This window comes from Plecotus auritus, assembly GCF_963455305.1.
Source record: "Plecotus auritus genome assembly, chromosome: 5".
Lineage (NCBI taxonomy): Eukaryota > Metazoa > Chordata > Mammalia > Chiroptera > Vespertilionidae > Plecotus > Plecotus auritus.
In genome coordinates this window covers 110,127,303-110,153,961 of record NC_137776.1, presented here as the reverse complement: position 1 = coordinate 110,153,961, position 26,659 = coordinate 110,127,303, and the positions used below count along the sequence as shown (strand labels likewise).

Sequence of the window (26,659 nt, the reverse complement as noted above, 5' to 3'; positions counted from 1 at the left end):
GCGGATGTGACCCTGAAGCCTGGTACCTCCATGACTCCTTTCATGGCCCAGCCCTTTCCCCCGCCCTCTACTGGCCCCGCACACCAACCATCTGGGGAGCAGCACCTGCCGCCCCTCAGGACCCCGTCATTCCCTCCTGGTTGCCCCCCTGGTGCTGCCAGCTTGGCCCAGGACACCTCTGGTGGCAGGAGATGCTGGTCAAGGCCCCATTGGGACTGGGGCTTACAACATCATGGACCAGGTCAGGTCAGAAGGGGGACGACCACAGCCCTCCCAGATTCAGACCATTGTCCTGACTCAGGCCCCCCTCTACGGGAGTGCTCTAGGTGCCACCTGTGGTGGTGCTGTGTGTCCTGCACCCCTCTTCTTGGAAGCCACTGCAGTGGAGACGATTATGCCCGCCTCGGCTTTTGGGGGCACCCAGGCCGGCAATGGAGGCTGGTGTCCCAGCCTTCCTCCTCAAGCTCCACCGCCAGCTGCCCAGCTGATCCCCATTGTCCCCCGAGTGGACCCTGGAACACGGCCACATGGGGCTTCCAGGGAGGTTGGCCTGGCCGCCTCCCAGTCCAAGGCCTCGCTGGAGGATGCCTCTAACCCCAAGAGTGTGTACGAGGACTTCCGGCGTTGGCAGCGCTTCAAGGCCCTGGCCCGGGGGCACCTTCCCCAGAGTCCTGATGCGGAAGCTCTTTGCTGCTTCCTCATGTGAGTGCACTGGGCAGGGCAGGGGGCGAGCCTGGAGCTTTCCCATCACAGAGGAGGTGGGAGGGACCTGCAGGCTGGCTGATCCTGGGACGCTGGGGGGAAGGTCTGAGGGTGGGGTCCCAGCTATGGGTACGAGTGGGGGGGTCACCTCCAGTCCTGGTTCATGGGCTGGTGTGAATATGAGGCCCTGACAGCAGCAGCTGGAAGGCTTGTCTTTGCACACAGAGGCCTCCTCCCTCACCTGCTGGCACTCAGTCCTGCCGCATGAGGGTGGGACTGGCCCCACTGAGCTGGGTTGGCCAGGCGGGTGGAGGCCAGGCTGCGGCCATGACTGACCCTGAGGCATTACAGGCCAGTGTTCCGGCCCCTGTCCCGCCTGAAGCCCACCATGACGCTGGAGGAGGGAATAGGGCAGGCCATGCAGGAATGGCAGCGCAAGAGCAACTGTGACCGGAGGGTCTATTTCGAGATGGCAGAGAAGTGAGTCAGGGTCCTTGGTCCCCACAGCTGGGCGGGGGGCGGTGGGGGGGGCTGCCTGCAGGGCAGGGTCCAGCTGTGAAGTCTCATCAGAGAGGAGGGTGTCACTCAGCATGAGGTCCCCACAGCCCAGAGGCCCTTCTCTCCTGGGGAAGCCTCTCCCTCAGCTTCAGAGCGTGGGTGCTCCTGTCCCACCTCCCCGGGACCTCCCCCTCCTCTGATGCTGACCCGTCCTGGGCGGGACATGAAGGCTCAGGACAGGTTGGGGAGGAGGTGCCCCGCCCAGTGGGCCAGACTCCATCCAGCCAGAGGGGCTGTGCAGGAATGTGCTCAGCCAGCCTCCTGCCTCCCCAGTGTCCGGGCCCTGACAGCCCCAAGGCACTTGCTCTCCCATCCCTCCATCCGCTGCTGCCTTTGTGGGTCTCCCAGCGGCCTCCTTCTCAGCACAGCCTTGCCCCTCACCCCCAGGTTCATGGAGTTTGAGGCGGAGGAGCAGATGCAGATTCAGAAGTTGCAGTTGAAGAAGGGGGCGCAGACCCAGCCTCCTCCTGCCCCACCGAGACCTGATCCTCCGGGGCCCCCAGCCCCAGTGGTGGGCAGGCAGCCAGGTACACCAGCACGTTCCCACAGGAGCCCAAGGCCAAAGGCAACAGGGCCTATCGCAGGCCACTGTCCCACCCACATCGGCCCTCTCCTTCAGGGGGGCTTTGGTCTTTCAAGGGAAACAGCTCTGAGAGCCGGCCTCAGTGGCCCTGTGTCCCCATGGGGTCTGGACCTGATCCACTTTCTTATCCCCTCTCCCCGCTCCCTCTCAAGGGCCCACATGAAGTCTGCTGAGAAGCGGGCTGGCTGCGGGGCCCCTTGGAGAGTCGGTGGCTCCACACGTCCTCACACATGACTCTCTTGGGTGCTCCCCTCTGACCTCCCCTCACACAGTCACAAGGCTTCAGTGCCCCCGACCCAGCTGCACCTGTATTAATGCCCCAACACTGCCCTCAGCATCGCATGCCCTGGAGGTGGGAGCTTTATCCCCTCATGCTCCCTCCTCTTCCCTCTCTACCCAGCACCCACTACCAGGAAGGCTGTACCCAGCGCCCAGTGCGCCCACACACCCCAGCCGCCCTGGGAGACCGAGTCACACGATGGGATCCCCCCTGAGGCTGAGCAAGAGCACATGAACATCACGGATGAACTGCCCATGGGGGCGCCAGTTGGAGGATGGGAAGATGAAATAAAGGAGTGGCTGCAGGATGAGGGTCTCCTGAGCTACCTGGACCAGCTGTGCTCCCAGGAAGACTTTGTCACCCAGGTGGGCTGGCTCGCAGCTCCGGGCCTACAAGATCCCAGAGGGTGGCGCTGCAGCACCCAGACCCGGGTTCTCCCAGGCTGATGGGATTGGGCCCTGCTCTTTGCTCCTGAGCTGGCACGTGAGAGTGTGTGTGTCTGTGTGTGCATGTGTGCGCTTTGTGTGTGTGTGTGTGGTGTGTGCTATCTGTGTTTATGTGGGTGTGCCCTTGTATGTGTATATATGTGTTTCTGTATGTGTGTGCACACACGTGTGTCTGTGTGTGCATGTGTGTGTGGTGTGTGCTATCTGTGTTCATGTGGGTGTGCCCTTGTGTGTGTGTGTGTGCCTGTGTTTCTGTGTGTGTGTGTGTGTGTACCTGATGACCATGATGGAGTGAAACACCCACCTGTGCAGGAGGACGGGGGTGGGTCTTGGCTTTCCCACGTGTCCTCCAGGCCCTGCTGACTCCCAGTTTCCTCCCTGCTAAGAGGCTCACAGCCGCTTCCTTCTGTCCCAGGTGGAGGAGGTCATTCACCCCCAATTCCTGAAGCAAATGAATTCCCCAGACGCACAGCAGGACCCCCTGGCCCTAGCTGAGGAGTTGGAGCAGGAAGAAGGGCTCACTGCTGCCCAGGTGAGCCAGGGAGGGTGGGACCTTAGGGAGATGGGAGAGGGACCCCAAGTGAGTCATAGGACCAGGGACCCCAGGGGAGTTAGAGGAGGGACAGGCCCTAGTGAGTCAGGGAGGGAGGAACTCCAGGTAGATTGGGGGGTTGGGGGGAACCTCAGGAAGCCAGAGAACGTAGCACCCAGGTAAACCAGGGCAGGGAGCAACCCAGAACCAGGACACACAAGCCTGTTTCCATGCCACCCCTGCCTGCAGGCAGCGCATGCCAAGGGGCCCGCCCTGGGTGGGAGCAGAACAGGACGACAAGAAGGAGAGGACATCAGAGAGGAGGAGGGGATGAGACCCCAGAAGGGGAGGGGACACAAAGCTGGGAATATGGCACAGGGGACGGAGGAGAGCCTCATGACTGTCGTGGATTCGAGGCAGGGTGTCACCTCCCCCCTCCTCCCCCCAGTGCCATTGTCCCATCACTCACGCTCCTCCTCCTCTCACACAAGTGTGCAGCGCCAGTCACTGTCCCCTTCTTCCTCCAGCTGGTAGAGAAGCGACTCCTGGCCTCCAAGGAGCGGGGCGTGCAGGCACCCCCAAAATCATGGTGCTCCCCTGTGGGACTCAAGTCCTTCTGAGTCTGCAAGCAGCCAAGATGCCCGCAGGCGTGACCACAGCCCCCAGCTGGGGGTCAGTGACAAAGCCTGCCCACCAGAGACTGGCTTCCAGGACCATCAAAGGCGCGGCCCAGCAGACGCCCCCCGCTCCAGGCCCTCGGCTGTTGCTGTCTCTTTGGGGCGTGAGGAGCACCCACCACTCCAGACTCGATGCCCCCTGCTCCTCCCCAGGGCCACGGGTCTGCTGACTCTGCCCTGGGACCCAGGGATGCCTGCGACCCCAGAGAGGCCTCTCTTGTCAGGGAGATGCTCGGGCCAGTGGACAGGCCCCGTGAGGACGAGGAGGATCTCCCCAGCCTGGCCTTCCTCTGGGCCTCTCCCGGCCACCTGCTGCCCTGTGCGCTCTCTCTGAGTCCTGTCCCAGCCTCCGGCCCGGCCTGCCCTGGAGGTCGGGGGCCCCGGGACGCTGCCCACTCCCAGTCCCTGCAGAGAAGAGGCCTCAGCCGTACTTCACCTGCAGCTTGCCAGTCTCAGAAGCGCGCTCTGGGTGGCAGCCCCGCCCATGCTGAGAAGACCCCCCGCCCAGGGGCCGACCTGGGGGTCTGGGGGAGGCCAGCACTGGCTCCGGGGCTGGTTCCCTCCTCACAGCCTCACAAGAGAAAGTGTGACCCGTCTGACCCAGGGAGTTGGAGGAAGCGGCACTGCAGCCAGTATGGAGCAGAGGGGTGTGCCCCCCACTGCCAGCGCCCCGAGGGGCCCAGACTCGATGGGACCTGGCTGTCCCCCAGAGGAGCCAAGGGCTCCTTCTCATGGCAGGGCTGATCCTGCTGTTCCACTGACATGGGAGGATGGGAGGCAGGGAGGGAGGGCAGGACCCTTGGGGAGGGTGGGCCTGGGGTGGGGGTAGCAGGGAGGGCAGGACCCTTAGGGTGAGGGTGGGCCTGGGGTGGGGTAGGCGGGAGGGCAGGACCATTAGGATGGGGGTGGGCCTGTGGTGGGGTAGGATGGAGGGAAGGACCCTTAGGATAGGGGTGGGCCTGTGGTGGGTTAGGAGGGAGGGCAGGAACTTTAGGGTGGGGGTGGGCCTGGGGTGGGGGTAGGAGCAGCACCTTTGGGGCATTGTGGGTCAGTTATGAATAAAGATGGTTTTGTTTGAAAATGCTCTCAGGGCCGCTGTGTCCATACTCAGGTCTACGCTGCTCCTTGGAGAGGGGACCTGAGAGGAAGGGAGGATGGGGGAGGTCCTGGGCCCTCTGCATCCACAGGGGACCCTCAATCCCTCCTTCCGGATTGACAGGGACCTCTTCAGACTGCTCCTGGGAGCACACAGCTCTCTAATCCCCAGGGACCCCTCCTATCACTTCTGCTCCCAAGGCCAGACTGAGGCCTCACCCGAGAGGGAAAGGCTGGGCCTCAGGGGCAGGCTGTCCCCTCTGGGCCTCCTGCAGGAGAAGCATCCTCTGTCTCAGTGGGTGATTGATAGTGGAGGGGGGTGGGGGGAAGGTTGGAACAAGGGGGTGACAGGGAGTAATGGAGACACGCCTGTTAAAGATGGGTACATGGGGAATGACAGTGGGTTGGCAGGATACCAAGTCCCTTGCGGGTTTTCTGTGTGGGACAATCTTGTCCAGCTGGGGGAGGAGGACCCATCTGCTGTGGCTGGGGGACTGGCCTCAGGAACAAAGGAGTTTTAAGGATACCCACCACTGCTGTCCCTTCCCTCCCAGCCATGGCTGGACTCTTGTGTGATAGATGCTGACGCAGATTTACATCCGTGTGGAAACAGGTCCTACTCACACCTGTGGGACCGTTTCACCAGCAGCACCAGCAGGGGCGGCAGGGGCCCAGGTGTGTGTGGCCCCAGGGCTGGTGGGAGCTGAGATCCAGGCTGAGGGAGGTGCCCCCAGTCACCTGCTGTGGGCACTGCTACAGACCCCACAGACAAAGTGGGGACCCGAACCCCGGATGTAAGTGTGAGATGGGCCAGCAGTGAGGGAAGGAGCAGAGCCAGGAGGAGACCCCTGTCTGCACAACTGCCTGTCCCAGCTCTGCTCCCACGTGGCCACGCCCTGGCCCTCACCTCCTTGCCCCCGGCCAATGCCTCTTCCCCACGTTCAAGTTCTGATTCCTTCCCGGGCTCAGGTTGGGTGGGAAGGTTGAGGCTCCGGAGCATGGCCCCAGCCCACCCAGCATGCAGAGCTGTGGCCCAGGCCGTGGCCCAGCAGCAGCGATGGGAGGGGCTGAAGCTGTGCAATTCCAAAGGAGGCCTGGCCCTCTGCTGCCCCCACACAGAGAGCTTGGGCGAGAATGGACTCATGTCAGAGCCTCACCCCTCCCACAAAATCGCAGGTCAGCCCTCAGGTCCTTCTCCGCTGTGCAGCGGGCAGCACCCACTCTCCCAGCCTCCTGGGCACTTTGTGAAGGAGACTTCTCACCTGGGCCCGTCTTTCCCCTGCCGCTGCCCCCTTCCTGTCCAGCTGGGCCTCAACACAGAGAAAGGGGCTCGGCGGTTGTGCTGGACTCTCTGTGTGTCGTGGGGCTGGTTCAGAAGCTGCCAGCCCTCCTGGGTCAGCATCCTCCCCATGTACACCCGATGTGTTCCTGCCTGGGGTGGCTGGCCCTGGATGCAAATGTGTGGCTGAGGGACAGAGCCTGGACCCTCGTTCACTGGTGTGAATTAGTCCTGAGACTTCTCTGCTTTCAGAGTCTTGGTGGTGAAACAGGTTAAACTGCCTCCCCCGCCCCCCGCCCGCTTCCCCAGGGTTGTCAGGAACACTGAGTTGGATTTGAAGGGAACACACTTGCTCCACCCCTGTGTGCCTTGTCACCATCATCAGGTTCACACCTGGCCCTGGGTGTCTCTGCGCCTGTCCTCACTCTGTTTCTGCCTTTGAGTCATTGTTTGGATGAACAGTTCCCAGGGGGAGGCAGAGCCTGGGCTGCCCCCACCTCGGAGCCCTGGGAACCCCGAAATCTCCCTGGAGCCTGTACAGTGGGGCTGACTGGAGGCCCATCGCTGCTTCAATCGTGGGCGAGGCCAAGTCCACGGCTAAGTGGAATCCTGGAGAGATTTGCACATTAGTGTCTGTGAAATACTAAGCTGGGTGCAATGGGAAGAAAAGGGAAGAAGTGTTTCATATTTCCCTGCAGCCAACCTTCTTTGTCACAGGAAAATACACTTGACACGACATCCTGGAGGGCAGTGCATCAGGCAGGAAGCAGGACGGGCTCCTAGTGACTGAAGTGGAACCTGTGGAAAGGGCAATGCCCTCCCTTCACTCCTCCAGGGAAATCACGATGCTCACACGGAGAAGGGGCTCCCTGTGTCCCTGTGTGCTCAGCACTCCCTGCTGCTCCACTTCCTTGTAGCTCCCGGGATTGGGGAGGTTAGGGAGGCCACACAGAGAGCCTGGGAGTTCATTCCTTTCCCCCATTTTTCTGTGAGGAAAGTGGGGTTGGGGAGGTCAGGGGACTGAGGGCAGGTCACACACCAGGAACTGGCACAGCCTGGGAGGCACTACGCAGGTGTGGCTCCAGAGACTTCCTCCTCCTCCACAAGGAATAAATCCCCTTGAGGAAGCCCTGGCATCCTGGGGAAATCCCAGTGACATAGGAGCTGCCTCCACAAAGAACTTGGGCAAAAATGGACTTATGTCAGGGCCCTCACACCCTCCTACAAAATCGCAGGGGACACTTGTCACAGGTCTTGTCACCACCCTCATGGCCCAGGAGTGGCATCTCATTGCGGATGGAGATTGCATTTCCCTGATGTTGAGCATCTTTTCGTATGCTTCTGGCCATGTGTACATCTTCTTTGGAGCAATGTGTCCTCACCATTTGCCAACATTATTTGGTTTGCCTTTTATTATTGAGCTGTAAGAGTTCATTACATATTCTAGGTTAAAAAAAAAGTGTCTTTCCAGAGATAAGGTTTCCACAAAATTCTCCCATGTTGTGGGTTGTCCTTTACTTTCTTGATAGTGTCTTTTGAAGAAAAAAAAGTCTTTACTTTTGAGGAAGCCGAATTTATTTATTTTGTTCTTTTGTTGCCTTTGTTTTTGGTGTCATATCTAAAAATCTATTGACAATCATGTATTGTGGAAAGGTATTCCTATGATTCTTCCTTTTTAATCCATCTTTACCATTTTTAAGTGTACAGTTCAGTAGTGTTAATTATGTTTACATTGCTGTGCAACAGATCTCTAGAAAATTGCCATCTTTCAACATTGGATCTCTGTACACATTGGACCCTAATTCTCCCTACTTAGGGAATATAGTCAATAATATTGTCATATTACCTCCTCCCTTAGATCTGCACAACCACTTTTCTACCTTCTGTTTCTGTGACTTTGACTACTTTAGATACTTCATGTGAGTGGAATCACACAGTATGTGTTCTTTTGTGACTTGCTTATTTCACTTAGCATACTGTCCCAAAGGTTCATTCACCTGGGAACACGTGATGCGGTTTCCTTGTTTTCAAGGCTCATGGTATGTACAGACCACATTTTCTTTATCTGTTCATCTGTTAATGGACTTGGGTTCTTTGGCTATTGTGAGAAAAAAAAAAAGGAGCAATGAATGTGAGTGAGCAAATATTTCTTTGAGATCCTTCTTTGAATTGTTTGGAAGAGAGGGTTGTGGAATCACATGCTAATTATATTTTTAATTTTGAGAAAATTCCAACTTGGCAGTGTGTATGTCAATCTTATAAAAGAGTTTATAGTTTTATTATAGCTATGTGTAACCAAAATTATATATAACTAGAGGCTCAGTGCACAAAATTCGTGCACGGGAGGGGGTTCCCTTAGCCCAGCCTGCACCGTCTCCAATCCAGGACCTCTTGGGGGATGTCTGACTGCCGGTTTAGGCCTGATCCCACTAAACTGGCTGTCGGACATCCCTCTCAAAATCCAGGACTGCTGGCTCCTAACCGCTCGCCTGCCTGCCGGCCTGATCGCCCTAACTGATCTCTCCTGCCAGCCTGATCCCCCTAACTGCTCTCCTCTGAGGCCTGATCCCCCTAACTGCTTTCCACTGCCAGCCTGATCACCCCTAACTGCCTCTGCCTCAGCCCTGCCACCGTGGCTTTGTCCGGAAGGACGTCCGGAAGGTCATCTGGAAGATATCCAGTCTAATTAGCATACTACCCTTTTATTAGTATAGATGATAATTAGGGGGGTTATATATAGTATCATATTGTATGTATCATTTTACCTTGGACTTCTTTCAACATGCTGAGTTCAGGGTAATAAAATTTATATATTAGATCTCATTTAATTTTTTAATTAATTATAATTTTGCATTGTGTGTATATAAAAAAACATAATATGTATTGTTGGACTTTCTAAAATTATAATGTTACAGGATAGTCAATTGTAGATGCAAAATTTTTTCATTCAAGGGCTTTGAAAGTTCTTTCATCTAATATACTTTATGTAGTTGCTATTGAAAATTATGCCATCATTTTAATAATGCTTTCTTTGTAGGTGATCATCTTCCTTGCTAAGTGATTTTAAGATTGTCTTTTTTCTTTTGCGTTCTACCATTTCAAGAGGTTCAACTAGGTTCAGGTTAAAAAATTCTCTATCCTCCTTGTGATCACTTTTGATTCATTAATTGATAATATACATTCTTCATCAACTCAAGGACATAGTATTATCTTTTCAATGTTGCATCTCCTCATCTTCTCTTGTCTCTACTCTTACAACCCCAAAGATATGTACAACTTATGTATTCTCTATGTCTTCATCTGCTCAGGCTGCTATACAAAATACCATAGACTAGGTGGTTTAGACAACATTATTTATTTATTTTGTTCTTTTTTAAAAATTCAATTTTTAAATATGCGATTACAGTTGACATTCAATATTATATTACTTTTCATGGCATAGAGGTTAGACATTTATATAACTTACAAAGTGATTCTCCTGGGAAGTCTTGCATTCACCTGACACCATATTTACTTATTACGATACTAGAGGCCTGATGCATGAAATTCATGCAAGAGTAGGCTTTCCTTCCCCAGGCTGCTGGCACTGGCTTCCCTCTGGCACCCGGGACCCGGGCTTCCCTTGCAGCCCTGGCTTCGTCCAGAAGGACGTCTGGTCTAATTAGCATAGTATGCGTTTATTAGTATAGATTATTGACTATATCCCCTGAGCTGCACTATATATCACCATGACTGATTTTTAAATGTCAATTTGTACTTCTTAATCCATTCACCTTTTTCACCTACCTCCAAAATCCCCCTCCCACCTGGCAACTATTTGTTTGTTCTCTATATCCATAAATTTATTTTTGTTTTGTTTGTTCGTTTATTTTGTTTTTTATATTCCACATATAAGTTAAATCATATGGCATTTGTCTTTCTCTGTCTGAATTATTTCACTTAGCATAATATGCTATAGGCCCATTCATGTTGTTGCAAATAGTAAGATTTCACTATTTTATGGCCAAGCAATATTCCATTGCATATATGTACCACTTCTTTATCCATTTGTCTTTTGATTGTATCATGTAATCCATTTAAATTTAAAGTAATTAATGATAGGTATATAGTTATTGCCATTTTATTAGTTGTTTTCTTATTGTTCTTGTAGTGCTCTTATTCCTTTGTTATCCTCTTTCTCTCTTCTGTTGAATGTTGTTGACTTTCTGTAGTGTTGTGCTTCAATTCCTTTTTATTTCTTATATATCTCTTGTATATTTCTGGTTTGTGGTTATCATGTGCTTCAAATATATCAAGCTATGTTTATAGCAGCCTATGGTCACTTAAATTTGAACACATTCTAAAATCACTATCATTTTTTATTCATCCTCTCCATGTTTATGTGGTGTGTCTGTGTGTGTGTGTGTGTGTGTGTCCCTTAATTTACTGCTGTATTTACATATGATCTTCCTACTCTTACATTTTAACATTTGTACAAACTTTAATATTGGTCAACCCACTGCTTTTATTATGTGTTTTCCTTTGTCAATGAGAATATTTTCTTTGCGATACTTTCTTATTCATATTTTTTATTTTCCTTCTTCTTCTTAAAGAAGTCCCTTTAACATTTGTTGTAACTTTCAGATTTTCTTGGCTGGTATACTCTTTAGCTTTCATTTGGTTATAAACGGTAACCTTACTGAGTGTAGTAACCTTGGTTGAAGGTTCTTACTTTTCATCACTTTGAATGTTTGGTGCCAATGCCTTCTGACCTGCAAAGTTTCTTTTGGGAAATCAGCTAACAGTCTTAGGGAGGGAGCTCCCTTTTACATAACAAATTGTTTTTCTCTTGCTGCTTTTCATGTTCTTTGTCTTTAACTTTTGCCATTTTATTTATCAGCTTTCTTGGTGTGGGCCTCTTTGGGTTCATCATTTTTTTTTTAATTTAAAGAAAAAATTTATTAAAGATCTGAAAAACAATTCCTAAAAGATTGGCTATTCCAGAAAACTGCAGCTACACAATGAGTTGCATCTATCATGTTAAAACATGCATTAGACACAAATACAAAAACCATAAACAAGCCACCATCTTCAGCAATCTGAACAAAGATAAAGGCCCAAGGAACCATATGGACGACTTGCAAAGGAGAAGCTTTACTGTCAGCACCTGTAAAAAAAAAAAAAAAAAAAAAAGGAGTACAAACGGATGAATGGGGTCGGTTATATACACGGAAGTGAACCTTTGGCACTAGGAGTCAGCGTTTTGTCATAGAGCATCAACACATATTATAAAAGTGCGTAGTGTCAAAGGAGGAGAACCACCAGCATTAAAAGCAGCTTAGTCTACTAGGCATAGAATACTCTATAGTATGTCTCTCTGTTGTCCATCGATACACTGGTAGCAATTTTAAAATGAAAAAGAAAAAAGAAAAAGAAAAAAGGAGCAGGAGGCCCTTTTATTTTCTCTGTTTAAAATCCAACAGAAAACAAACATCGATTCTGTTATACACTAACATTTTCAAAGTACAGCATTTGTACAAGAGGACTAAGAATAGAAAAGTGTTGCAGAGATCCGAATGCAAGGGAAGCGCGCGCTTCACATGGCTTTCGGGTGGTACTGGAGAGGGGCCACTTCATTGTCGCTGGCACTGAACAAAGTCACGGAGTTTTTTGCCAGGTACCTGAGGAAATCGTGCAGATAATTCAGTAACAAAGCAAGGCTCTTCTCGTCCAGAGGTGTATAAACCAGCATCGCGCCAATGCGTACAAATAGTCTCAGTAGTTGCGGCGCTCCTACACCTGGGGCATGGGTGCGTCAGGGTGGTCCGCAAGGATTTCTGCCTACTGCGGCCTCTCAAACTTGTAGAGCAGCGGAGTGCCCAGCATGACATTGAAGTACTCCTTGATCCCAGCCACCACTTACTCCTTATTATCCGTGTTTCCACGAGATTTCTTATAATTTGCATAATCCTCCAGGATGGAATCCACATTCTTCTTGGCAGGAAGATAAAAGAGCTGTTTCTGGCAGGTAATTAATTCCCAGTCATCAACAAGCTATGGGTTTTAGCTCTTCAGGAATCTTTACGTTGACTTCAGCTCTGTTCATGAATGTTTCCTCGTTTTCCACAATCGGATCCACTCGCGCTCTCTTCTTGGGAGGAGGCTGAGGGGTCTCGCTGGTGCTGCCACCGCCTCCATTCCCAGGTGTTTTCTGTTTGTTCTTTTTTGTTTTCACTTCCACGCTCTTCTGCTGCAGTCCCGAGGTCTTCCCTGGGACCGCCCCTCTCATCTTCCCCTCTGCATACTGCTCCCGATTGGCTTTTTGAAGTTCTCCCTGTATCTGCAGATTGGTGTCCACGTATTTGAGTACTCTGCTCTCTGGGACCCATTCATCCCAATTTTTATTCCAACCACTGTAATGTATATTATTTCACTTGTTTGTCTTTTATGGCAACCTTTACACACTTGGCTTCATAAAGAAGAGGCCCATGATAGCACAGTACTCGCTCACCCTCCTGGAATTTAGGCTTCGGGTCCTGCTTCCGCGCCATTTATAGGGATTCGGCCACGGCCGCCGCCGCCTCCTCCTCCTCCTCCTCCTCCTCCTCCTCCTCCTCCTCCTCCTTCTCCCACCACCCAGACTACCGCCCCCAACTCGCCACCCCACCCAGTTGCGCATCAGATGCCGAGGGCAGCACCAGCTCTACATCCCGGGTACGATTTGCGGGCGCCCAAACACTTCCTGGGTTCTTCATCTTTAAAAAAAAGTTATACAGCCAAAACCGGTTTGGCTCAGTGGATAGAGCGTCAGCCTGCGGACTGAAAGGTCCCAGGTTCGATTCCGGTCAAGGGCACGTAACTTGGTTGCGGGCACATCCCCAGTAGGAGGTGTGCAAGAGGCAGCTGATCGATGTTTCTCTCTCATCGATGTTTCTAACTCTCTATCCCTCTTCCTTCCTCTCTGTAAAAAATCAATAAAATATATTTTAAAAAAATTATACATATACATACATATATATATATACACACACACACACACACACACACACACACACACACACACACACATATATATATATATATATATATATATATATATATAAAGAGAGAGAGAGAGAGGGGGGGGGGAAGGAGACGGGGAGAGAGATAGAAACATCAATGATGAGAGAGAATCCTCAATCCCCTGCCTCCTGTATGCCCCACACTGGGGACCGAGCCCAGGAATCGAACCGTGATCTCCTGGTTCTTAGGTCAATGCTCAACCACTGAGCCATGCCAGCTGGGCAATAAAACACAGTATTTACATCCAGTTATGAGATGTGAAAATGAAGTACCAAGAATCCAGGCTATAGGAAAGCATCACACATCATCTCTACCCTGGGTTTGGCTTTCCATCCAATCTCCTCGTCTTTTCACGACCCAAAGAAAGCCCCAACACTTTCTCTCTAATGAAGATGTTTCCATATTCTCCTTAACTACTTTCCCTCTCACACTTGGTGATGTTTCAATTGGCTTAGCTTGAGTCAACTGCCCATCCATCCGCTGGGGTAGCAGAGGGTGTTTAAATTAAGACTGCCACCAAGACTGCACACAAGGTAAAATAACTCCTCCCAAAGCAAGGAAGGAATGCATACCAGTGGCCAAAGGATGCAAACTCTTTGGCTTGGCATAAATGGCCCGTCATAACAAGGCACCACATAACTGAATCCTCTCCTACCTCCTCTCTCTTTATACCCGCCCAGCAGTTGCATGTGCCACCCTCTATGCCATTTACTTACTTTTGTACTATCATTCCCTACACTTCGCTTGGTCCCCTCCAGTTCAAATTTCAAGACCCTGTTCAGTTATCATCTCTTTAAAAAGTCTTTTCTGACAACTTTCTTCCTCCCTTGCTTCCCCTCCAGGTTGGATGCCCTTCTCACATGCTCCCATACCACCTATAGTTACCATATGTTCAAATTGTCTGTGAACTTTCTTTCTCCCTAAAGGCAGGGCAATGTCTAACTTACCTCACTAATGCTTGAGGCTTGATGGAGCAGCAAGTATACAATGGGCATTAAAGCTTATTGAATGCATAAAGTGAGTTTCATTGTTTATTAACCCATAGCCTGTGCTGGGAAATATGAAGTTCAAACTTTTCAATTCTTTTAGACTGTTTACCAAAAATGTTTGTTTTTACACCACCATATTGGTATTTTGACATGACAATATTTTTACTTTAGTATAACATGTGAGGCCTGCTTCCTGAGCTACAGGGCAGTGGTCTTATCCTCATCTTGTTTGTTGATTCTTGTCAGCGTTAGACAGAGTATAGTGCCCTTTGTTTTGCACAAAATTATATTCTTTAGGCCCATGTGCTTGCAATACTGTGCAGCAAGTCCCATCAGATTGTTTGGTCTATCTAAAAGCTCCTCTGCATTCTAGTTCGTTACCATTATTCTGTCTAGTGTTCATCTGCATCATGGGGCTATGAATGCCTGCCTTGAAGAATTAATTAAATAGGAACATATATGTAAAGCATTTAGCACAATGAGTCATAGACTATGTTTTTCCTAGTAAGTTGTTGAGCACAACCAGGGGAAGGACTTATTTCTACTGAGCTGTGTGATACAGGACATCCTCCCCGCTCCTGCAAAGGTTAAAAAACAATGGGATGTAGTAGGGCCTGCTATGGTAGTTGTCTTATTCAAATGCATTCTTCCCTTTTTTTGGAAGGGGATTTATTGAGGGCAGAAATGTGCTTAGACTACATCTCCCAGCTGGGGGAGGCCATGTGGTTAGGCTCACACCTATAAGGTGTGGGTAGAAGTTGATGGGCAAGGCTTCTACAGGCCCTTTGGAAAATAAAAATGTGATGGCTGGAGCTCCAACAATAATTTTGGGCCACGAGGTAAATTTGAGGTGGAAGCCAATATGTAAAGATGAAAAAGCAGGAGAGTCTGGATCCCTGGGGTACCTACCTAACACTTTCTTCCATGATAGAGTCTTTAAAACCTTATGGGTTTAGAATAACAAAATTCTGGGGGTTTCTGTTACACGTCCATGAACCCCAGCAGCCCATCTGTGGCATAGCAGATCTGGGTGCCTGCTGGGCCACGCTCTCATCCCAGCATTTCCATCCCCAGTAGAGTCCTTGGGAACATTCTGGGATGGCTGGAAGTTGGTGGCCAGTGTCCGCCAGGATGGCATTAGCAGTACAAAGGTGGGAAACTGGAGTAGCTCCGAGTCTGGGGGGGTAAGAAGGGGGAGGCGGCCCACACACTGGATTCTTCCCTTCCTCCTCCCCAGACCTTCCAGGCTGGTCTCAGAGCACAGCTGGAGGCAGAGCCGGACCTGGGCTTCCCACGCCCGCCCGCGGCCCCCACCCACTCCGTCCTGCGCCGGGCCGCCTGTCCCTCACGCCCTCGCCCTCCTCCGCGAGGCACCCAAGTCTTCCAGGCCCGCGCCCCCAGCCCTTCGCGCTCCCGACGCCCTGGGGCCGCGCCGTGCACCGCCCCCCCACCACCCGCGGAGAGCGCCCAGCGCCTCCGGCTGCGTCACGGCAGATACGGGCTGCCATTGGTTGGCACGCGTCACGTGCGGCGGAGCGCGGCGGCGATTGGGCGGACTGGGTGGTGGAGGCGGGGCTCCTCGGCTGGGGCTACAAGCCCGGGGGAGTGTCCGCGCGCCCGGCGGTTGTGTGGCGGGTGGGTGAGGCCGTGAGGTGGGGTGGTGCTGCCCGTCCTGCCGGGCCCGGCCGGGACCCGCTGCGGAGGGCTCGAACGCCGCCTGGGAGAGCCCCGCCGGGCGGGGGCCGAGGCGGCGGAGCCGGGGAGGAGGCCGACCTCCGCAGGGACAACGGCACCGGCGGCTCCCGGGCGTCCTGACGTCCGGCTCCTACGCGGTGAGCCTGGGCTGTTGGTGCGGGGAGGGGGGTCCCGGGCTGCAGGTTCGGGGCTGCCGGCCTGCGCCGCCCTGACCGACCTGGTGTCGAGAAGCTGACTGTCGGTTTTCGCGTGGAAGCTCCTGGCTTTCTGATGTTGGCAACTAGTAAGTCATTACGCGCTGGGGAGCCAACGGAGACCTCTGTGACTGATGTACGCAACTCTGCCCTCTGTGTGGTGTCACCGGACCAAGTCCCCTCTCTAGCACAGCATTCCCAGCTTATCTTCTTGGGGGCAAAGAGGACTTCGACAGTTCAGTGCCTCGCGCCCTCCCAAAGGCTGCACAACATAAGCAGATGTACAGTCACTGTGCGTTTTAATGTCCTGAGGCAGGGGGGTTAGGAGAGAAAATGTCTAGAAAGGCTCTGGGGGACGAGGATAATGAGAAAAAGGTGCGAAACACTGCTTTCGGGGAAGAGATGCAGGCGTTCCTGAATAGTTGTCTATACTAGGTGTACCGGTTAATGGCAGATTTTGTAATCAAAGAAAACACAATAATTTCAAGAGAAACATCAAAAGTGCTTTATTCAAAGTAATGTCCATCGCATTATCGTTCAGGTAATTTGCAGATACCGTCCCAATAGAACTTTTCTTGTTTTGAGGCAAACCGTTCAGAGACCCAATTTTCCACTTCTTCCTACGTTTTGAAATGCTGCTCAGAACGTGCGTGTGTCATCGATCAGAACAAGTGTAGGAGCAAGGTCTGGTGAATATGGCGGGTGGGCAGGTGGGTTAATACTTCCAAGGCAAGATCTTCTAACATGTCTTTAACTGATTTTGAAGTGTGTGATGGTGCGTTATCATGAAGCAAAAATTACTTTGCCGTGTCTTCTGGCACATTCTGGTCGTTTCATTATCAAAGCGTGGTTCAAATTGATTATTTGTCGTCGGTAGCAATCAGTATTAACCGTTTCACCTGGTTTTAGAAGCGCATAATACACCACACCTTCCGGATCCCACCAAACGCAGAGCATTGTCTTCTTTCTGAAGCGATTTGGCCTTGCAGTCAATGTTGTTGGTTGACCTGGATCAACCCATGATTTTCTGCATTTGGGATTCTCAAAATAAATCCGCTTTTCATCGCCAGTCACAATTCGATGCAAAAAAGACTTTCTTTCGTGCCGTTGAAGCAACGTTTTATTGATGACTTTGAGGTTTTCCATTTGTCTTTCATTCAGTTGATGTGGCACCCATTTTCCTTCCTTTAAAATCTTTCCCATTGCTTGTAAACGATCGGAAATTATTTGCTGAACAACGTTTAATCTTTCTGCAAGTTGTTTTTGAGTTTGACACTCATCTTCATCCAATAATGCTTGTAATTGTTGGTTTTCAAACTTTTTCGGTTGACCTGGACGTTCTTTGTCTTTCACATTGAAATCATCACTTTTAAAGCATTTAAACCAGCGTTTACAAGTATCTTGAGATGGAGCATGTTCACCATAAGCTTCCCGAAGTATTCAGCAGCACTTTTCTTCAAAATAAAGTAATGAATTAAAACTTCCTGCAAATCCTCTTTTTTTGGCACAACATTTGACATTTTTTAAGCGTAAAAATATGTATGATGTTAACACCTTCTGAAAATTTGACATGAAGTTTTGAAGCTTGCTGTCAATACAACAAAATAGCATACATATCAAATCGCATATGTGTAACTCCATCTATTGAAAAAAATCCGCATTATTAACTGGTACACCTAGTACATTAAGGGGTAAAGCAAACTAGCATTCACACACGTACTACACACGTAGTTTACTTGGTCTTCACAACAAGGTAAGCCTCATCCCACTTTCTGTATGAGAAACGGAGGCTCAGAGGGTTTGGGTGACTTGCCGCAGTCAGAACTGTTAATGGAAGAACTGAGATTTAAACCCAGTCAGCTTGGCTCCAAACCCACCTACTCATTCTGTCTAAGCCTCCAGTCCAGGCGTGTCCCCACCTCCTTGTGCACCAGAATTCCACCTTGTGGCCCTAGCGGGTTTGGCTCAGTGGATAGAGTGTCGGCCTGAGGTCTGAAGGTTCCCAGGTTAGATTCCAGCCAAGAGCACATACATTGGTTGCAGGTTTGATCCCCAGCTCTGGTTGGGGCTCGTGTGGGTGGCAACCAATTGATATTTATTTCTATCTCTCCCTCTCTCTAAAAATCAATGGAAAATATATTCTCGGGTGAGTATTAAAAAAAGAATTCCATCTTGTGACTTTTAACAGATGCAAATTCCCAACCCCGCTTCAGAAATGTGGAATGAATGTCTGGAACCGGGCCTGGGGATCTGCATTTTAACCACTTTGCTAGGTGATTCCATTTGGTGATCCAGGGAACATTTTTTAAAAACAATATATTTTTATTTATGTCAGAGAGGAACTCAAAATGTCCCTTCCTGAGCAGAGATTCCAACTCCTCCTCCAGACAGGCGACTGACAAGCTTCAGGAGGAAATCCTTTGTTGGGAGAAGCCAAGGTTTATGATGAGATAGCACGTTGCACTGCTGAACAACTCTCAGTTTGAGAAAGTGCTAACCATTTGCTTTGCCTTTTACTTTTGTAGAGTTTCCTTCAACCCTATTCTGACCTTCCTAAAAAGTCAGGTCAAGGCATTAACTTTAAAGTTAATATTAAACAAACTGTAAAACACCATGAAAAAGTTTAAAAATGACAATCCACCCATAAATGTTGGTACTCTAACAGAATTATTTTCATGTTCTGTTGTGTTGTCCAATTAATTAACCATCTTCCTGTTGTTAATCACAGGTTCAGGTTCACAAAATTTAGGAAATTCTTCTGAGAGATGGGCTTGAACTATAAATTCCAATTGGAAACCTGACAGTTACCCTGAAGATTAATCTTAGATCACAATTCTGTTAAAGGCATATCTTCCTTTTTTAAAAAAATATATTTTATTGATTTTTTTACATAGAGGAAGGGAAAGGGATAGAGAGTTAGAAATATCGATGAGAGAGAAACATCGATCAGCTGCCTCCTGCACACCCCCTACTGGGGATGTGCCCTCACCAAGGTAATGCCCTTGACCTGAATTGAACCTGGGACCCTTCAGTCTGCAGGCTGACGCTCTATCCACTGTTATCTTCCTTTTTCCAAACTCAAAATGCCTCAAAGTCTGAAGATCTTTAGCTCTAAAATAAATGGTATAGTGGGTTTGAGAATGTGTACATTGGATTGTTTCTTTTCTAGTGACTTTTTCTGTTCTTTCCCATATCACTTCAACCTCACCAAAGGATGTATTTAATTTAATTACTTAATTTGCTTATATATTTCTAGTTGTAAAGATTATAAAAATTGAATAATGTAAACATTTCTTTGCAAACAGTAACTGTATCATTTAATGAACTTAGTTAAGTGTGTCACTGGAAAAAGTTATTTATTTTTTCTGGTTCCTGTAGAGACAACATGGAATAAAAGAGATAAAATGGGCTTTGGTTTAAGGAAGACGTGATAGCCCAGCTTGCATGGCTTAGTAGTTGAGCATCGACCTATGAACCAGGCGGTCACAGTCCAATTCCCGGTCAGGGCACATGCCCAGGTTCTGGGCTTGATCCCCAGTGTGGGGCGCGCAGTAGGCATCCAATCAATGATTCTCTCTCATCATTGATGTTTCTATCTCTCTCTCCTCCCTTCCTCTCTCTGAAAAGAAAATTATATATATATAAAGTTATATATTTATATGTATATATGTATACTAGTAGCCCTGCGCACGAATCCTTGCACCAGTAGCTCTCTGCTGGGCCTGGCTGCTCCCCGCCCGCTGCCCAGAGGCTCTCCGTGGCCCAGAGGCCCATCCTTGGCTGGGCACGGAATGCTTGTCTCGTCACCGTGGCGACTAAACAAGCATTCTGCCAGGCCGCTCATGCTGCCCACTCTCAGCAGCTGCCCCCTGGGACTGGGGGACTCCGGCGGGGCTGAGAGGACTGGGCGCCGCCACCTTGTGGCTATGGGCGCTTCCATCTTTGTGATGGAGTGATGGTTAATTTGCATATTATCCTTTTATTATGTAGGATATATATATATGAAAGACGTGATATTCTAATTCCAATTTCAGCACTTTCTTGACCTTGGGCCAATGACTTCCCCTCTGATTCTCATTTTGCTCATATTTATGGTGCCTCCAAGGTTTTATCTAAGATGTATAAAACCTTGGTAGAGGTAAGAAGCACAGTTTGTTTTCTACCATTAGTTTTCTTTCACCTTCACTCTCTTTAGAATAATTTTGTGGGTTCCATCTCTGCTGTGATATTTGAGGTTATTTTCATTTCCAAAAAGATGCAACTTTTTTCAGGATCTATGTGTGAAGCATTTTTTAAAAATCCATAAAAATAACAATCCAGCTTTAAGAAATATTTTTGAGAAATCTAAGGGCATATTGCCTAGCTTTTTATCATATTTTGCTATGGCCAAAATCATCAATTTGTTAATTCAGTAAATATGAATACTTGTTAGTGCCAGGTACCTATGTTAGATGTAGGGGAGATACCAGTGAAGAAGGTAGGGACTCTGGTCATACGGAAATTATGAAGGAAAAAGGCAATAAGCAAACAAAACAAGGTAATTACTGATTGTGATAAATGCTTGAACAATAAAACTATATAGTCTCTGTTAATATGATGAGGAAGTGTGTTTCTCACTGAGTGTCATTTGTAACAAAATATTGGTTAGAAAATTCTCTTAAATTCAAGTCTCAATTAAGATTGTGCAAGTAGGTTGTGTATCAGAAAATGGGGAACTTAAGGAAAATAAATTAGCGCAGTTAAAGATTTCCCAGGTCTGAAATACTGTTTATAATTGATCCAACAGATGTAGTTTTTGTTTGTCCCATAAAAATGTCAGTACTTTCGCCAAAACCGGTTTGGCTCAGTGGAAGAGCGTCGGCCTGCGGACTGGGGGGTCCCAGGTTCGATTCCGGTCAAGGGCATCTAACATTTGTCCTTTTGGTGGTAAACCTTATGATTTTAATTCACAACCTTTCGAGTGACAGTTTCTACAGCAAGGTGATCACCTAGACCAGGGGTGGGCAAACTTTTTGACTCGAGGGCCACAATGGGTTCTTAAACTGGACCGGAGGGCCGGAACAAAAGCATGGATGGAGTGTTTGTGTGAACTAATATAAATTCAAAGTAAAGGAGCGGAGGGGAGAGCAAGAGAACCGGATAGAACAGCCGGATCCGGCCCGCGGGCCATAGTTTGCCCAAGGCTGACCTAGACTCATGCTGGCTACTGTGAAAGAACATCCCTTCTTTGTTATTTCTGTGTGGGCATGAATAAGTATCAATGTCTGGATCAGACTTTTTGTGTGGATGCTTCAGTGTTTGTAGCACAAGGAGTTGGCCATTGCAGGTGGGGAATAGTTAGGAGAAGGCCCAGATAGTTTACTTGAGGGAAACAAAGGCATGCCCTTTTGGTCTCTGCATCATTTCTATTCAACATTTCTTCTCTAGCACATTTGATCTAATAATTGTGGCATCCTACCCTTCAAAAGGAAAGTTGTCTGGATATATATTATATAATCTTGGGACTTTATTTCATCAAAATTTTGAGCACTTACTCTGTGCCAGGAATTGTAATGAATTAAATGGATCTATTTTAATAGATTCATTGGCCAATTTTTATAGGTTTAAAAAGGGCCAAATGCTACTCATGGAAGCATTTTTTCATTTAGAATCATGACTTTGAAAAGTCATCTTTGATAAGTTACTTTTATAGTTTATAAATATTATGATTGTAGATAATGACATTTTCTTCATTTTTAGAAGTCTGTTTTAGGAATTAAATTGCCCAGTAGTTTAATTAGTGTTGTGACTGTTTCCTAAGAAGTTTACATGAGAGAGAGGATCCAAGATGGCGGCGTAGGTAAACACCTAAACTGCTGCCTCACACAACAATTTCAAAACTACAACTAAAAGACAAAACGTCTATCACCCAGAACCACGGGAAAGCTGGCTGAGTGGAAGTTCTACAACTAGAAGGAAAGAGCAAACAGCATTGAGAGGTGCACAAGCGCTGAAAAGCTGAGGTACAGAGGCGCGCGAATCGGGCTGGCAACGGGCGACTGGGAGCGCTGCTTTTTTCAACCCGAAGGGAGACAAGCTCCCGATTACTTCGGAATCCAGTTTCTGGGGAGACGCGGGGGACCCAAACTCCTACGGGAAGAAGCTGGACTGTCTGCCGTGGGGTCGGAAAGTGAGGGAGGCTTGCTTGCAGGGCTGCGCACAGGAATAATTATTTACTGCACTGGGGCCCGGGATGCGGGGACACGGTCGGAGACGCAGAGCCGGCTTACTGGCAGCCATCGCTGTTTGCCACGCCCTAGCCTAGTCACGCCCTGAGACCCCGCCCCACACAACCTACAAACCCACCCAAGCTCCAAGCAGCGGCTTTAGCATATGAATGACCTGCCCTATCGCAGCTTAACCTAGCAAACTTGCAGCCCGGGTCAGGCAGCTCCAAAACCTTCAAACCCCAAGCAAAGAGGAGAAAGCTGTAGTTCTCACTGTAGCGCCTGCTGGGTGGCCTCAGACAGTAGCTGACCTGCACCCCATTGGAGATCCAGAAGCCAGTGTACCTAGTGGTCACTGTGAGACACCAGATTTCAACTCCTCACATCCATAAGAGACACATTCAAGAGGGAGACTCAGTGAGCACCAAAGCCCCACTGAAACAAGTCCTGCACCATAAGCGTGTCTCCAGCGCAGCAGTTCTTCCATTATAGACACAGCGGGTCCTCACAGCCAATTGGCCTGGAGGTCAATTCCTCCCAGTGTACCAATAGCAATCAAGGCTTAACTACACCAAGACTTTGCACTCAGCCCACAAAGGGGTGTACCAAGAGCGTCCACCTCAGGTGATTGGGGAGGCTGAGCTACTGGCCCCTATAGGTCACCTACCACACAAAGCCACTCCATCAACACAGGGAAGCAGCAAAATGCGGAGACAAAGAAACATGTCACGAATGAAAGAAATGGAGGAAAGCAAACTACTGGACGACATAGAGTTCAGAACCACATTTATAAGGTTACTCAAGAATCTTCTAAAAACCGCTGAGGAACTTAGTGAGACCTTTAAGGATCTTAATGAGAATGCCAAAAAAATGGAAAGGGACCAGTCAGAAATTAAGCATACACTGTCTAAAATAAAGAATATACAGAAACTCAACTGTAGATCAACGTACCCCAAGAATCAAACCAAAGATCTGAAACATGAGGAAACAAAAAACATCCAACCAGAAAAACAAAAAGAAAAAAGAATCCAAAAATATGAAGATAGTGTAAGGAGCCTCTGGGACAACTTTAAGCGTACCAACATCTGAATTTTTGGGGTGCCAGAAGAAGAGAGAGAGCAAAATATTGAAAATCTATTAGAAGAAATAATGACAGAAAACTTTCCCTACCTGATGAAAGAAATAGACTTACAAGTTCAGGAAGCACACAGAACCCCATACAAGAGGAATCCAAAGAGGACCACACCAAGACACATCATAATTAAAATGCCAAGGGCAAAAGACAAAGAGAGAATCTTGAAAGCAGCAAGAGAAGAATGGTTAGTTACCTACAAGGGAGCACCCATACGACTGTCAGCTGATTTCTCGGCAGAAACTATGCAGGCCAGAAGGGAGTGGCAAGAAATATTCAAAGTGATGAATAGCAAGAACCTACAACCAAGACTACTCTACCCAGAAAAGCTATCATTCAGAGTTGAAGGTCAGATAAAGAGCTTCACAGACAAGAAAAAGTTAAAGGAGTTCATCACCACCAAACCAGGATTACATGAAATGCTGAAGAGTATTCTTTAAGAAGAAGAAGAAGAAGAAAAAGGTAAAGTTAAAAATTAGTAACAACAAAATGACAACAAATACATACCTACCAACAAGTGAATCTAAAAATCAAGTGAATAAAAAATCTGAAGAACAGAATCGACTGGTGAATGACAATTCTCAGGGGGAAAGGGGTGTGAGGGGTGCGGGAAGAGATTGGACAAAAATCTTACACCTATGGATGAAGACAGTGGCAGGGGGTAAGGGCATGGGGTGGGGTGGGGAATCAGGTGGAGGGGAGCTATGGGGGGAAAAAAAGAGGAACACCTGTAATAATCTGAACAATAAAGATTTATTTAAAAAAATGTTCTAAAATTGACTGAGATGGTTGTACAACTGGATTAGAAATCATTGAGATATATACTTTAAATAAATTAAATAGTATGTGAATTATATTTCAATAAAGCTGATTTTCAAAAGCAAAAAAAAAAAGTTTACATGTAATATATATGGTCTTTTAAAAATGACATCCTAATATATATAAAAACCATGGGTTGTAATGACCAGTAACCACCGAGGCTCCACAAACTGGAAGTCAGTCCTGCAGTCAGCACTGACTGCTTCCGCTGCAGGCACGGGGCCTATCACTGACTACTGAGGGGGCTGCGAATCAGGGTCAGAGAGAGGCCTGAAGAGTGAAGCAGTGACTGATCCGTTGCCTCTTTGGCAGCTTTTGATCAGCACTTGACTCTCTCTTTCTCTCCCAGTCTGGCCAGCAGCCACACCTCCATTTTCTCTCCACTGGGCTGCTGATCAGCCCTGCCTTTCTGATCAGGCCCCGTGGATAGGCCCAGAGACGCTGACTAGCAAAGGAACCGACAAATCAGAACCAAATGTGGGTGCTGTGAAGAACCAATGGCTGCCTAGGAGGTGGAGCTTCTGACGCTGACTGGCATAGACACCGACCAATCAGAACCAAATGTGGGTGCTGTGGGGAGCCAATGGCTGCCTAGGAGGTGGAGCTTCTGATGCTGAATAGCATAGAAACCGACCAATCAGAACCAAATCTGGGTGCTGTGGGGAGCCAATGGCTGCCTAAGAGGCAGAGCTTTTGACGCTGACTGGCATAGAAACTGACAAATCAGAACCAGATGTGGGTGCTGTGGGGAGCCAATGTCTGCCTAGGAGGCGGAGCTTTTGACACTGACTGGCATAGAAACTGACCAATCAGAACCAAATTGGCCAGCAGAGGAAGGCAGTTGAGGGCGAGATCAGGCTGGCAGGGGAAGGCAGTTCGGGGCAACCGCGTCGGCAGGGGAGGGCAGTTAGGGGTGATCAGGCTGGCAGGCAGAGGCAGTTAGGGGTGATCAGGCAAGCAGTCAGGTGAGCAGTTAGGAGCCAGCAGTTCCAGATTGCCAGAGGGATGTCCGTCTGCCGTTTTAGGCCCGATCCAGCCTAAACTGGCAGTTGGACATCCCCCAAGGGGTCCCCAATTGGAGAGGGTGCAGGATGAGCTGAGGGAACCCCCTCTGTGCACAAATTTCGTGCACCAGGCCTCTAGTTTTTTCTTATAAAGGTAATATGTGTCAAATATTGCTACTCAGAAAATAAAATGTACCCTGTTAATATTTTGATAAATATTCTTTGAATCTTTTGTCTAAGTACATATTTTATTTATATTTTTATAAAAATGAGATCATACTCTGCTTTTCAGTCACATGATTCCAGTTCTTTTAAAGCTGTTATCTTATTGTTAGACTAGGGACCAAAGAATCCATTTATTAAATTGCTCTGCAGGATAAATTAAGACACTCAAACCACCCACTGGGGGAAGAAAATCTACTTCTTTTTTTCCTGAATTCTGATTCCCTTTTCCCCCCACCAGCCACCAACCCACCCCCACCCACAGGAGGGTTTTCTTGGGGGAATCTCTGAAGGAAGGTTTATCTAGTCAGTTACATATAGTTAACATTTTACATTCTTGTCAAACCTTTTCAGCCAATCCTTCAGCATTTTTATTTTTTACTTTATTTGCTCAAGACAAAGCACTGAGGAGCTTGGAGTAAAATGGGAAAATAAAAACATATGCTGGGATTCTTTCTCAGATTGTAGGGAAGGGGGAGGTACCTGAATAAAAATGTGTTTAGAGTTGAGTGACATATATTCAAGTTAAAAATTTTTCTGTTTCAAAGAAAATGGCCCAACTTTTAAACTCCATTTTGCCTTTTGTATATTACCTCAAACTCTCTAGCAGTTTTATTACATCTATTGCTAATTTGACTATTAAATTATTCCTGCTTTGAATTACACAATATTTTTTTCCACGTTCTTAATGCCTGATAGTCTGTGAGAAATAATATATAAATGACTTAGGCCACAAATTAAAACAGTGATTGAAGTGTGTTTTAAAATGTAGCGTTAAAGCAAGTACCTAAAAATGTATGTACTAGTAATCAGTGCAACAATAGGATTTTTTGGAAATAGCATTTTTATTCCTATTGAAGTTAAACATTGAGCATAGATATTTGGAAAAAATATCTATACTCTAAAAAAGCCAAAAACACAAACAAAAAACCCACAAACCCACCACTGTTAATATTCCATTAGTTTACTAATCTAATTTGTCTTTCTCTTAATCTATAGTGGATTCTATCTAGAATGGCCAGCTCTGCTATGAGGACTTTGGCCCTCTTTATTTCAGTTGAAATTTTGAACCTGTTCCATGCATGGACGGGCTTATTCCTATTTTAAGGTCAAACTCTTATCCACCCTATTTATAAACCACAGTAGATTTTTACTTCCCTTGGATCTATTTAGGGAAAGGCATGAATAAACTAGATTTTTAAGTT

At 48.0% G+C, this 26,659-nt stretch overlaps 2 protein-coding genes and 1 pseudogene across 3 annotated transcripts in view; 2 read left to right on the top strand and 1 right to left on the bottom strand.

Annotated features, from left to right (window-relative positions):
* Positions 1 to 232: 232 nt before the first annotated feature.
* Positions 233 to 3,721, top strand: LOC308248292 (NUT family member 2G-like; the record flags this gene model as incomplete). The annotated part of the gene is made up of 6 exons (XM_080668283.1): positions 233 to 702; positions 1,054 to 1,182; positions 1,648 to 1,787; positions 2,244 to 2,488; positions 2,985 to 3,101; positions 3,629 to 3,721. 6 exons carry the CDS (start codon positions 233 to 235, stop codon positions 3,719 to 3,721), a joined length of 1,194 nt encoding a protein of 397 aa, XP_080524409.1.
* An 8,006-nt stretch (positions 3,722 to 11,727) lies between these two features.
* LOC308248291 (mortality factor 4-like protein 1) lies at positions 11,728 to 12,682 on the bottom strand (annotated as a pseudogene). The gene has a single exon. The product of its transcript is annotated as a mortality factor 4-like protein 1 (transcript).
* A 3,155-nt stretch (positions 12,683 to 15,837) lies between these two features.
* PTPDC1 (protein tyrosine phosphatase domain containing 1) overlaps positions 15,838 to 26,659 on the top strand; it is a 75,931-nt gene continuing 65,109 nt past the window's right edge. The window contains exon 1 of the mRNA XM_080670114.1: positions 15,838 to 16,014. The gene's annotated coding sequence lies outside the window, so the exon portion shown is untranslated. The remainder of the gene's footprint in view (positions 16,015 to 26,659) is intronic.